Source organism: Herpailurus yagouaroundi, unplaced genomic scaffold (genome assembly GCF_014898765.1).
Source record: "Herpailurus yagouaroundi ecotype Mexico unplaced genomic scaffold, PumYag 196, whole genome shotgun sequence".
NCBI classification, from domain to species: Eukaryota; Metazoa; Chordata; class Mammalia; order Carnivora; family Felidae; genus Herpailurus; species Herpailurus yagouaroundi.
The window spans coordinates 25,341,739-25,355,834 of record NW_024412427.1 but is presented as its reverse complement, the minus strand read 5'-3'; the positions used below and the strand labels follow the sequence as shown (position 1 = coordinate 25,355,834).

The 14,096-nt window shown below is 38.8% G+C and overlaps 1 protein-coding gene across 1 annotated transcript in view; it reads right to left on the bottom strand.

Moving 5' to 3' along the window:
- Positions 1-6,930: 6,930 nt before the first annotated feature.
- Positions 6,931-14,096, bottom strand: part of SPTLC3 (serine palmitoyltransferase long chain base subunit 3) — a 131,986-nt gene continuing 124,820 nt past the window's right edge. The window contains exons 11-12 of the mRNA XM_040447712.1: positions 12,643-12,772; positions 6,931-8,025 (exon numbers count right to left, since the gene is read on the bottom strand). Coding sequence (XP_040303646.1) covers positions 7,912-8,025; positions 12,643-12,772 — 244 coding nt within the window. The 3' untranslated portion in view covers positions 6,931-7,911. The remainder of the gene's footprint in view (positions 8,026-12,642; positions 12,773-14,096) is intronic.

Here is a 14,096-nt window from a genome sequence, read left to right as displayed (position 1 = left end):
ATAATATCCAAAAATAAGATCTATTACTTTTACTTTGTAGGTGAGATTTTTTTTTTTCCTAACAGGAAACATTCTAGTTCTCTTTTATCTTTGGTGTAGCAAAGTTTCATTGAGCTACATTTGAGTGAAAAGCTATTTTTTTTTTTTTTAATTTTTTTTTTTCAATGTTTTTTTATTTATTTTTGGGACAGAGAGAGACAGAGCATGAACGGGGGAGGGGCAGAGAGAGAGGGAGACACAGAATTGGAAACAGGCTCCAGGCTCTGAGCCATCAGCCCAGAGCCCGACGCGGGGCTCGAACTCACAGACCGTGAGATCGTGACCTGGCTGAAGTTCGGACGCTTAACCGACTGCGCCACCCAGGCGCCCCGTGAAGAGCTATTTTTATTCATCAGCTCAGCACTTACTGGGCCATTTCTTCCTTCTGTTTTGTTCTAGCCTCAAGGAAATAGTTCTATGATTTATTTTTTTTTTTTTCCTGCTTTTAATTGTCCTGATTTTTTTTTCTTTCTCAAGCTGTCATTAGATGGATATTGGTCCTTCTGTATGGATCTGTTATACATTTTAAAGTTTCTCTCATGTTTTTTATCCTTTTTTTGGTCTTTTGCTTTATATTACTTTTTTTTCTCTTAAAAAAAAATTCTTTTTTTAAAGTAACTTCTAGGCCCAGCCTGGGGCTCGAACTCATGACCCTGAAATCAATAGTTGCATGCTCTGCCAACTGAGCCAGATAGGTGCCTCTAACCTTTGCTTTATATTTTTTAGAGATTTAAAAAACTTCTCTTCTTTGCTTTCTATTGATTTAGTTTCATCAAATATTTAAATATTTTAAATTTTCATGAACTCTAGTTCCTTTTCATATCAACCTATTCTTGTTTTGTCGATGTGATATCTTCATATAATTAGTTTGACCAACAAGGGTAATAATTAGAATATGTAAAAAGTTCTCTTTTTCATGTTATCTGTTCCTGTCACTGAATGTTTTTCTCTTTTTTCAGGTTGGCTACTCATTTTGGTGTTGTTGATTTTCCTCAAATATCTGGTAATCCCTGATCTTTCATCCTTCCTCACAATTGAGGTCTGTGCTGATTAATTTGAGTAGCTGGCATGTTTCTTCTTTACTTGGCTATTATAAATAATAAATGCACAATACAAAATGTAATTTTAAAGAGTGTTATCTTGTTAGAAATGGGCTCACTTTAATAAAATATTTTATTTTTTCTATATAATATGCTGGTAATATTGACTATCGATAGGACTGCTAGATTTATCCATATAGGAAATCTATAACATTTGTTTGATCCCACCTAAAGCTATCTGATTAATAAACTATCTTACAAATATACACTTTGAAATTTTGTCTAAGAATTTTTTGAGTTAAAAATCTCTTCATATTTAGTTGAAATGTTTTAGGGGAATCAAATTATATTTTTTTAATATCAACACATTATTTTATATGTAAAGGAAAATCCATTGTGTCATAGATGTCTATACTTTGTGACCATGATGTATTGATGCCTTATGTGGGCATAGATGTATATGTAAAGTGTGTGAAATTGGTATGAACACTATTAAAATAGTCACATGACTTAGCTACAATTATGTACAAAATAAACACATTATGGGGAAATCATGTATTGTTGGCAAAAGAGATTATTTTTCTTTAAAAAAAAAAAAACCCTCATGGAATGATTGGCTGAATCAGCCTGGTGAAAATTTTCATTCAGAAGATGCCAACATCTTTTTCCATGATCTTACATTGCTACCCATTCATTTTTCACACATAGGGCCTTGTTCATACTGGGGCTCACAGTCAAGTTGTAGGCTAGATTGATCTCATCACAGTGAAGCCATTACACTTTTTTTGGTCTTCCTTACACATTTGCTCCATGCATGCTTAAAATCTGGAAAAAACATACTCATGGGCTGGAGAAACAAAGAAGCAGCAATTTCCTTGCCTTATTCCTTGGCCAGTGATGAAGTAGAGAGCATGATGTGGTGATTGGAGCCAGACCTAACTCTGGCCATGGGCATTGCTGCCGACCCCAACCTAATTAAGAAAGATCTTGAATAAACTTGGGTGAGAGCCAAAATCACTAGCCTCTTCAATCAGTATTTTTGATATAAAAATTAGCATCTGGGCTGAGTAAAAGGGAGCCCTGTTTCTTGCCAAAGCAAAAAAAAAAAAAAAAAAAAAACCTCTTTTGCTTCTACTCTGACTTCCTGATGTTGGGTATTTTATCAATTTGTATCTGTGATCATTTTCAGAGCAATTGACTTACAATTGTCAAGTTCTGTCCTAAACCCTGTCACAGGCATCAGCCTTTTCCAAATGGGTAAGCTGGACTGACTTGTTTTCTTATTCCTTATTGAGTTACCCTTCTAATACATAAAGTTTAGCTGAAGTAACTGTAAGAAATATGACTGGACAAGGAATACGACATTCAAAGGAAAATAACGCAATGCCCTGTTGGAGCTTTGGAAGTCCTCTTTACACATTGGTAACACCCTGAAAACTTCAACAAAATGGCCTTCCAAGATGAGTCCACTATTAATCTCTCCAAGAGTAGAGGATCATAGTAGAGAGTAGTAGTCTAGAGGATAATGTATGTTGAGGTCTTGGTACAGTATCTGGCACATAAGTGTCCAAAAAATGATTGATTTGCTTTCAAGATATCACATGACTGCTTCAGAAATAATTCCTAGTCTTGAGGTACCTGGGTGGTTTAGCTGGTTGAGCATCTGACTTTGGCTCTGGTCATGATCTCACAGTTTGTGAGTTTGAGACCCACATTGGGCTCTGTGCTGAGCTCAGTTCAGAGCCTGCAGCCTGTTTCAGACTCTGTGTCTCCCTCTCTGTCTGTTCCTCCCCCACTAGCACTCTGTTTCTCTTTTTCAAAAATAAGTAAACATTAACAAAAAAACTCTTTAAAAAGAAATAATTCCCAGTCTTGATCCAGGAAATTCACACGCAGGGTATGATATAGAGAAAGGAAAGATTAATATTTGATTCATGTTAATGCCTTTGTTATACTAAAGACTACTTTCAATGAAATTGAAACAAATTAAGGGACAAAGACATTGCTACCTTTTAGAGAAACTCAGTGAAATATTCTCTGATGAAATCATATGATTTTTGGGGCTTTCTTCAAAGTAATCTGTGAATGGGGGGAAATAGATGAAAGGCCATGAACTGATAATGTTTGAAGCTAGGTGATAGGTGCATGTGGGTTCTCTATACTATTCTCTCTTATTGTATGTTGAAAATTTTCCATTTTAAAACCTTTTAAAGTAGATGGATTAGAAATAATTTTTAAAAAGTGGATGGACTTCTGTCAGTTCCAATCTGAGTCCCTCCCTAAGAATTCCCTTTGGCTGAATAGAATTGTCTTGCCCAAAGTAATGCCCTCTCCCATACCTGTACCTTGGTAACTTGTATCTCATGATTAGTTGATGGCAGAAAGAACATAGAGGCTTGTCTCCTTTGCTTCATTTTGAGATAACTCTAACAGGCCATCTCTGTTGCATAGCCCTCCATGGGATTGACTGAGGCCTTTATTACGATGAAATCACAGGCTTCTCCTTTTTCCAATCCTGTTTCCTTGCTCCATCCTAGATATTGTCCCATTGTATGTGGTTTCAGTGGTGTGCTGGTAAAGGTTTAATAGATGGCTCTCCAGGTACCTGATCTGTAGTGTTTGCCAATTTCCATGGTGTAAATACTTTCAACATGGCCAAATTCAAGCTACCAAGGTGACGTCACAGAAGGAGGAGGTGGAAGCAGATGGGCACAGTTGGTTCTTTTGACACAGTTCAAGTCAGCACTAACACTCTTGCCAATTTTCCTTAATGGAATTCTTAAATGCAAATCTCTGAGTCTTTATTTAGGGTAACCCAAACTAACACAAAACCATCAATTATTTTTTATATTGTCTATTTTGGTGATTTGTCTATTAAAGAAACTAACATTTCATAGGCAGAATGAAATGACATTGGTCACCTCAAGTGTTTCAGTGAAACACACACACACACACACAGCCCACAATACTGTAAGACAGTGTCCCATAATAATTGCTTCAAAACATTTAAAATACAGACACCTTTTAATTTCTTAAAATTACACAGCTACATAGGGTGTTCTGAGAAAACAGACTTCAAATAAGTTGTTTATACTGAGACTAGGAAAAATGGCCAAGAGATCACCAGATAAGTTCAAAATATAATTGTTATTACTGCCGTAAATCAAAGTACATATTTAAGAGAGTTAAAGTTTCCTTATCAAATATTTTAAGTAAGAGTAAGCCATTTATAAAATTTGCTATCTCTGTAGAAAATACAGAGGAGCATTGCATGTTTGAAGAACTGTTAAGACTTTTACCCTATTCAAGAGCTGTTGTTGGAATAAATAAATAATCAGAGGCAAATATCCAATTTTGTAGAAAAAGAAAGTAGCTGGAAAATGGGAACAAAATGTCCCATTGAGGAGAAAAGGTTGGAATAATTCACTTTACTTTAGTAGTATAAGCACCCTTAATTATCAACAGACACTCAGGACAAAGTTTCTGTTATGTTTAATTAGAGACAACTGATCAGTCAAAACAAGAACTCCAACAATGGTTCTCAAATTATGACATGGATTAGAATCCCCTGAGGAGACTTGCTAAAATGTAAATTCCTGAGCACCAACAGCTATTCTAATTCAGTTAAGTCTGGCGTGGGGCCCAGGGATCTGCATTTTAACAAGCTTCCTAGTACATTCTGAAGCCCATGGTGTCTGTCAAACCAAAGCATGCTGAAAGGCAATGTAGCCAAACGTCCACAATACAGTTCCATAATAAGATTAGGAATGTATGCCATTTCCGTTACACAAATGTATTTCCCTTACAAAATCAGTCTGCATCCTTTATCTACTGTTTCACTAAAGGCCATTTTTAGAACATCTTCCATCTATCTATCTATCTATCTATCTATCAGCAAGCCAGATTCTCATCTCTGTACCTTTATACTCTTGCTTGCTCTGTAAAGGAAGGGGAAAGTGTGTGTGTGTGTGTGTGTTTGTGTGTGTGTGTATGCATTTGGGAAGGTTGGGGTGCATAACAGAGTTTTGTTAGAAAATTCTCTTTCTCAACAGAACTGGCCAAAGGGACATTTTGTCTGTGGTATAGTTACTGAGATTCAATAATCCCTATTGATTTGAAATTATGCTTTTATTAACCTAGCAGATATTTTCTTATAAAAATTAAAAATTCTCACAATCACCCTCTTAACCAACTTCACTCTATATGACATGTGCTCTTATATTACCAGCCCTATGGGATCTGGGCCCCTCCTAATGTGCATTGCATTTAGTTGTCCTCATAAGTGTATTCAGTGTAGACCCTCTGACAGAGCGTGTTTTTTTTTTGTTTTTTTTTTTTTTAATCTTGCACTTGAGAATGTAATAAATTGCCCTAGGATCTTGATGAAACAGGAGTAGGAGTAATGTCCGCCTTGCTCCCCAGGCCGGGTGGGTAAGTAATTATTTTCCTATCACGACTTAGACTCCGGATCTTCCATAAAAGGCACACTGGTCACAAAGACATCCCTTTATAAGCTTAAAACTCAAAGCGTGGGTGTGAAGATGTGTATGAAGGTCATGGACATCCAGAATGGAAGGGGATGTTTACGGCTTACTGTACCTCAGGTGAAGCCCAGATGTTTCACTGGCCTCTTTGTCTATTGTTCCCTTTATAGGACTGAACACACTTATGCATTTTGGATAATTAACTAGAATCAATTTTGTTTCAATGAACACTTCTTTCTTTCTTTCTTTCTTTCTTTCTTTCTTTCTAGTTTTACTTATTTTGAGAGAGAGAAAAGGCATGAGTAGGGGAGGAGCAGAGAGAGAGGAGAGAGTGAGAATACCAAGCAGGCTCCACACCGGCAGTGCAGAGCCTGACTCGGGGCTCAAACTCATGAACCACAAGGTCATTACCTGAGTCGAAGTCGGCGCTTCACTGAGTGAGCCACCCAGGCACACTTAAGTGCACATTCTCGAGTGAGAAGACCTACATGTCTTCCTTTTTTGGGGACATTTATACTACATATATTTTCTTTGCATAAGTAATCCTATGCCAATTCATTGGGAAAAGTTGGAATTTAGTTATCAATATTAGTCCTGGGATGGGCAACTGCATTTTCAGAACCACTCCCTCTCCTCTTTTGCTAAGAGTGATCCTAACAAATGTTTATGAGAAACTTTACCATTGCGATCCACTTTTAAACTGATGTACCTAGTAGGGGTTATACTTTCCCCATAAAAAGCTCTCTACACGGATCACCTTTATCCTTTAATAAGTTGTGAGCATCAGGGCATAATGCTGTATCCAACACTGGTGCTTCAGGCTGGGTTTCTTTCTTGGTGCACAGCATGAAAGCTTGGGTCCATCTGTGTCACAAGTCAAACCTCTCTTGAAGTGATTTGTTTATACTGTCATTTGATGGAGTGGAATGTTCTGTAACTCATTCAAACTATTACAGAAGCTTTGTTAAAAGGTCACCATTGCTCTTTGGAGTTTCCAAATCTGGGAGCCATCTGGGAGCTTGTTAAAGATAAGGTTTTCCACTGGCTTTTTCCATACCAACTAGATCCAATTAGCAAAAGGGTACTATTCCAGATAAGTTTGTGTTCACATTTAGAAAGAGAGAAAGACAGACAGACGTAACAGAGACAGAGAGAAAGAGACAGAGAGAGAACGGAGGTAAATTACAATTAGTCGCTCAATAGTGTATAAGCCTACTTTACACCAGAATTGGAGTTCGTGTGCCAGCCGACAGTAAGAACTCAATAGGTCTGAATGGGGGTGTCAGTGTTAAAAAAGTTGAATGGAAGTTGCTTTTAAATGTTGTTTTTGAATCAATACATTCAAGTATAGTCTTGAGAGTCAACTCTAAAGGAAATTGAATCTCACCATTTACTCAAAATTTAATAGGAAAATGACAACTCATTCCTTAAAGTAATAAGGGCTATGTTTGCAAGCTAAACATTCACTCCACATGGCACAGACAACCTTCCAGTTGCTATAACATTACAGTTTTAGTCTAGGCCTAAAATTGGCTTGTGTTTGCTTTCTGCCCCCTTCCTTACGAAACAAAAGTCTTGGATTTTCCAAACCTCAAAAGCTCAGCTGTAAAACTGTAGGAGACCAGCGAGAGGAAAAGGAAAGTTTCCTTCAAAGACGTCTTTAGTCACTGTTGGCCGATTCTGCTCTCTCCCTCCAAACGTTAACTATGGCTTTTGACACTTGTCCTTGGAAAAAGTCCAAATGTGGCAAATGGTAGAAGCAATATTTCTTTACCCTCCTGCCTGGAGCTCCCCATGATACAGATGAGTTCTAGCTGGGGCATTCATGGGTGAAACAAGGAGGTCAGCTACTGCCCACCACCTCTGCTCATGTCTGCAGATGAAATAAGTAAACACGGAGTGAGAATCTACTGAATTAAAAATCAAAACCCTCTCATTTGGTTGGAATGCCTGAAAGAGTCTGGACCAAAGAGGCTGCACAGTAGCAGCTAAAACACAGGCTCATTGCCATTAAAAATGTTCTAGGAAGTGTGTGTGTGTGTGTGTGTGTGTGTGTGTGTGTATACGTGTGAGTGTGTGTATGTGCACGTGTGCGCATGCATGCGTGTGCATGTGTTTGTAGCAGGATACTTGGATGAGGAGAAAAGTTAAAATCTGGAACCATATTTTTGTCTTTGCAGTTCCGGATTGGAGACATTAAAAACATGACATTTCCTTCAGTTCAATTCAGCTGGTTCAGAAACCAAAACTGTCCTTAGAAAGGGGGAGAAATCCATTTATGTTCCTTTTGAGGCAGGGCGGGAGGTCTTTCTGGCAAAGTCTTTAGGTGCAATTCGGGACCAGGAGACTTAATCGTCCAGTTCAAAGCTTGTCTCATCATAGAGTTCAGGGCGCGCTGACTTCTTGTGCCGGGAATACTTCAGTTGCAGGAGATCACCCATTTCATCCAGGTTTTCCAAAACCTGCAAAGAGATTGCCTTCCATCAGTTATTCTTTAAACTCCTAAATGGCTCTGCAATCCAGAGCCTCAGAGATACAATCTTCTTTTGCCATCTTCTTTGATTTTAAAGAAAAGGAGAAAGATCCAAATCATTAAGGTGTGGTTTACAAACCAGGTGTAGAAGAATCTTAGATGCTAATTCATTTTATTTCATATTCTTTAACAGCCTACCCCATATTATGAATATTTAACTTATTTGGGGGGTGTGAAGAGAGGAATAAAAGTATCTGATGCATGCTTACCCTTTCAGGCCTTATTTTAAAATTTAATGAATTATATATAACCTTGTGGAAGAAAAAGGTAAGGTTGCAGGTTACAACTGGGTTGTGTCTTCGTGACATAAATGGCCAAGAGCAAAATGGAACACTGTGGGAGCTGATTAGTGTCTTCTTCTCTCTCCCAAATTTCCCTACCCCAGCTATTAAACACTCATTTCTGTGTTCCATGGAATCATCAAACTTAAAACCTTAAGGGACCAAGAACTCATCCATTTCAGTTCTCTCCATTCAGGCAGGAAAATGTATCCCCAGTTTTCCCGAGAAACAACCAAGATCCAGGACAGACAAAATCTAATATATCACTAATCTTATGGCACTGGGGATATGCCCTTTTAACATTTTTAGGCCTTTCTTACCCTGTCCGTTGAGACAGACGATATTAGGATCTAATGCTTTGAAAAAGGGAAGATGTTTGTTAACACTGGAACGAATGATTAGTGGAGCATAAGGATTTTCCTCTTTGGGAAGTCTTTCAAACTGGCATCAAGTTAGGTACCCACCAACATGTGAAGACTCATCTATTTCTGGGTGGTAGCATTACGGGTGGTTAAAATGTTCTTTTTACTTCAATGTACTTTCTAAATTTTTCCAGCAAATCTAAGCACTAAGACAAAGTAACAAAAGTTGGATTTAAAAGGACATCAACTAGGATAGTGTCTGTTGCTCTTTGCTGAAGGCAGGGGTGGAGTAATACAGGGCGTGCATCTACATACCTGGCGGGGGTAGGAAAGACAATTCCTGGAAGGTATGGGAGGAGAACATAGGCTTTTCTATTCAGGTTAATTTCAACCTTTTTAGCTTCCATTTTTGTATCTGCTACAAAATGTACGTAATATATTGACAATGCATATATAACTTATAAATGGATTTGTGTTGAAGCCCATTGATCAGACTACCCAGAGCACACCTGTACTCAAATGAAGGTAGGTTTATTCCAGTTGCTGCAGCTGGGAGTGTGTATTTCAGAAGAACCATCTTAGGAAGAGGGAGTTGGGAAGGTCTCCTTATCAAATTTGGACTTGTGCTCCAGATGACTCTAAGGAAGCAGGGACCAGTTCTGGGTTGGATGTTGTCTGGAGCAGGAGAAATTCAGTGATTGGCTATGTGCCAAATTCTTAGGTGGAGGGCAGGATGCCTAAGGTGGGGTGATTGGTAAAGGAGCAGCAATCATGTTAGAAGAAGGAAATTCTGAGGCATTTTGTGTTTGTAAAGTGGCTTCGACTCTGTCTTGTTCCAAACATGGTCATGGAGGAGACTTGTCTAATATGTATTTTCTGTGAGTGTTAATGTTCGGTTGTTACCTTAATGCCTTGGCTGTTCATGGGTCATTTTTCACTTTCCCTGATGTGTATATTGAGGAATATGCTCACAACTTTTTATTGATGTAGGTGCCTGATTTCAAAAGTTTAGAGGCATCTGTCTAGATGATGTCTCAGTGCTCCTTCCAAACCAGGTAGTCCAAAGGAATTAAGAACTTGCACAGAGAATCACAAGGTCTGATGTCTACAGAGTTGGGCATTCATGAATGTTTCAATGCTGCTGAGATCACAAAAAATACAAATCCACCTCTGCTGCCCATCTCCTTCTGTCATCTCTGGGAGCTTCTCCCTGGCTATTTCCTTTGCTCTACCATGCTTAATGTTGCTCTCTTTACTCTTTTCCTCCCTTAATGTGTAAACATGCTCAAGTATTTCCCAATTTTCAAGCGCTTTTTCTAAACCTATTTTTTTTTTTTTTTGCTTTTACTGTCAAACTCCTTGAAATATTTGACTACTTTTTGGAAAAAAATAAATAATTTGTTAAAGTTAATCACTAGAAATAACTCATTTTAAAGAACCTGGGCAATATGGAAAGATACAAAGAACAACAACAAAGTTCACCCATCATCTCAAAGACCTAGAATTTGCTCAGTTATTAGTGTGCCATGCAGAAAGTTGTTATTATGTATGTACTCTGGAGTATACATTGGTTTAAGTCCTAAGAATGTAATGGTGAAGCAGAAAGACATGGAGACTCTGTGCGTATGTGTGTGTAGTTTATTATTGGAGCTCAAAGTATTCACTTTTTTATTTGTTGTATTCTTATTTCTGTTCCCTATATTCTCCTAAACCTGTCTGCTTGGAGGAACATCGAGCTCCTGCTAATTGCTAATCCAATAGCTTCTTCCCATCTCTTGGAGACACTTTGATCCTCCCCCTCCCTGAAACTTTTTCCTTCTTACTGTGTTTAACACTACACTAGTTTGTGTCTTTTCAGACTCCTCTAGCCCCACTGAAGTCTCGTTCCTCACCTGTGGTTCCCGTGTCTACGCTGGGAGATGGGCACTCTGCCGGAGCCTGTCCTTGGCCTGTTCACTTGTGTTTGGACAATTATATCCTCTACCTTTGCTTTCATGATCCCTCAGCTGCCTAAACTACAGAAGCTCCAGCATTGCATATGCTCCCAAGCTTAGAATCTGATTTTCTTTTCCACAGGTGGCCCATAGACATATAATCCCAACCTGTCTAAAACTGAGCTTGTTTTGTTCCTCCAGTCTCATTGATGATTTGCTGTTCTTTTTGTTTTTAATTTTTTTTAACATTTATTTATTTTTAAGACAGAGAGAGACAGAGCATGAACAGGGGAGGGGCAGAGAGAGAGGGAGACACAGAATCTGAAATAGGCTCCAGGCTCTGAGCGGTCAGCACAGAGCCCGACGCGGGGCTAGAACTCACAGACCGCGAGATCATGACCTGAGCCGAAGTCGGACGCTTAACTGACCGAGCCACCCAGGCGCCCCGATGATTTGCTGCTCTTTATTGCATACCTTATCTCATATAAATGGTTTAGCTTTACCATCCTTCCATTCACCAGGTCTGGAGACCTTGAATTATCTTTGATTCCCTCTTCCCAAATATTCCCTGCATGTGATCATTTGCCAAGTCTTGGCAGCTCCGTGCATTTACGATGTCTGTTCATATATACGTTTCTTTTGTTTCTACTGCCATTGATCTTGTCATCTCTCTTTTTTTTTTTTTTTTCCCAAACAGCTCCATTTTAGGTCCCTTCATCTTGCCTTTTCCCTCTCCAATCAATTTGTTACATTTATTTTGTAGTAACATGATTATGTCACTCCTTTGGTCAGAAACCTTGGATGATGTTCCATAACTTTTATTAAAAAAGCCTTAGCTCAGGGGTGCCTGGGTGGCTCAGTCAGTTAAGCGTCTGACTTTCACTCAGGTCATGATCTCACAGTTTATGAGTTCGAGCCCCACATCAGGTTCTGTGTTGATGGCGCAGAGCCTGGAGCCTGCTTTGGACTCTGTGTCTCCCTCTCACTCTGCCTCTCCCCTGCTCGTGCTCTGTCTCTCTCCCTCAAAAATAAATAAACATTAAAAAAAAAAAAAGGCCTAGCTCAAAAGTCACCTCTCCTGTGAAATATATATATAATATCCATATCCATATATATCTTTATATATTATGAGTCATTATATGTGTATGTATATTACACATATACACATAATTAATTCACATCTTTGCACATAACTTATTCATATGTAATGAACGAATTCATATAATCTCATATATCATTTCTACCTTCATGCTTCCACAATTGTCCATATTTCTTTTCCAAGATGAATTTATTTTGTCCAATATTATCACTAGTTGCTTATTTATTAGTACCACCTGTTAGAGTTTTTGCCCTAGGGTTTTGACTAGACAGTCAGTGTGTTTGCTAAACTGCATTGACATTATGAGACAGTTCCATCAACCCCACACTGATTAAGATGGCTTAGTTTTCTGACATCACTCATTCACATAAAGATCAAAACCAAAGGACAATGAAATGTGGTTTTTAAATCGTGTACACGTCATGTAGGTCTGGATGATATGATAGATCTGTCTTTGTTATTGTTTTTCCAACACGTTGCTTCATTGGATCATATTTTATTATGATGGGCTTGGTGGCTACGAAAAATGTCAGGTTGTGGGAAGTTAATGCTGAAATAACACGTCAGGTTAGCTTTTGCATTTAAGAACAAGTAAATAGCATAACATGTGGCTACTCAGTCTGTTTTATGAAGCCAAATACTGACTTGAGTTAAGTCTTCACTAAACTCATTTTCTTTTCTATCCCCTGAGTTGACCACATTGTTGGACGTTGTAGGCATACCCTTGCTTTTTTAGCAGTGAGTTTATGAGTGTTGTTTTTCTACACCACCAAGAGAAACCCAGGGACACCGAAGCCAGCTCAATAAATGAATGTGCTCAGAACGCAAGGCACCAGTGCTGGAGATTCTGTTGGCCTGTCGTGTACTTACTGTGTCTAGCATCTCCCGGGTATGTGCTGCTGAAACACAAAACCGAGCCCGAGCTTCTGCGAGGGGAGTAGCTGGAAATCCAACGACCACCACCCCGATTTTTCTATTTAATAGATGCCTTGCAAAAGCCCTATGGGAAAGGTAAAAGAGGAGGTTAACTGAGAGATGACAAAGTTACATGGCAGGAGAAAGAATATGGCTAGTTGACATTTCTTATTTTATATCAATAAGTAAAAATGATTAAAGTTACTAAGCTTCTGTCACATATAATTGACAAGGAAATGGGGCAGTTCTTCCATGGCACCCATGGCTGAGTGTGTATATTATCGGGTCCAGCACATTCATTAGAGCATTGTGAGTACTGAGTCTCTGACATAGAGCAAAAAAAGCTGATGTATATAACCCTGGTTTAACAAGTTGGCATCCTTTGTCTGAAGGGTTTCTAGGAATAAAAACCCCAAAGCTAACACAATGCAATTGCATAAAGAAAGAACATACATGAAGTGCAAAGTTGTATGTTTTAAAAATTTAATACCAATAACAGAATACGGAAATTTCAAGAAGCCTGTACTTAGTGACAAGAATTTGAGAACCAGGATCTGAGGGTCTGCAGGAGCCAATCCTGAGCTGTATGTATTCTCACTCCAGAGCCAAAGATATATATTTTTTGCCCTCATTAAACCAGACATGGAAAACGGCAAGGGTCTCCTCATTTTTTATTGTGTGAATAAATACATCCAGGTATGGTCAGGGATAATAAACCCATTGACTGGGTTCAAGGGGAAATGGGGAGGGAGACAGGGAAAGAAATGTGCATACATAGAGTGGCTGGTCCATAGATGCAGCCTGTAGGATATAAGTCCTATAACTGCAATGCTTTTTGACACAGGGTAAAACCTTTCTAAGCTATGATTCCTTTCTCTTATCTTCTTCTAGCCTCCTTCTTTCACAGAGCTAATCTCAGTGACAATTCTAGAATATCAAGCTCTCAAAGTCTGCAATTTTTTTGTGCTAAGAGCCAACATCAGACAAAAAGGCATGTGCCCCCAAGTGAATCTTTGCCCATTTTGTGCTCTGTTGCTCTCTGTGGGAAACCTTAATTACGAAATGTCTCTGCCCACAATCAAGGTAAATGCCTCAGATCTGTTCTTAGCATTAAGAGGTTTCTGGTGTCCTATTTTAGGCTGGAAGCTGACAGCACCACACAAACCTTCCAGTCATAGCTCAGGAAGGATTCTTGAACCAGACGTGGAGAATGGGCCTGTTCATTTATTCATTCCTCTTGCCATGGAGCTGTCTGCCTTTTTGGTTACCTGATGCAGAATGCATGTTATCAGACAAAGTGATGGAGATTGCAAGACCTACTGAGAACACTGCCTCTCTGGCCCTGTGGCCTATGCAAGGCAAGATACGCCTTCTATTTGGACTGGGAAGATTAACAAGGAGACGCAGCT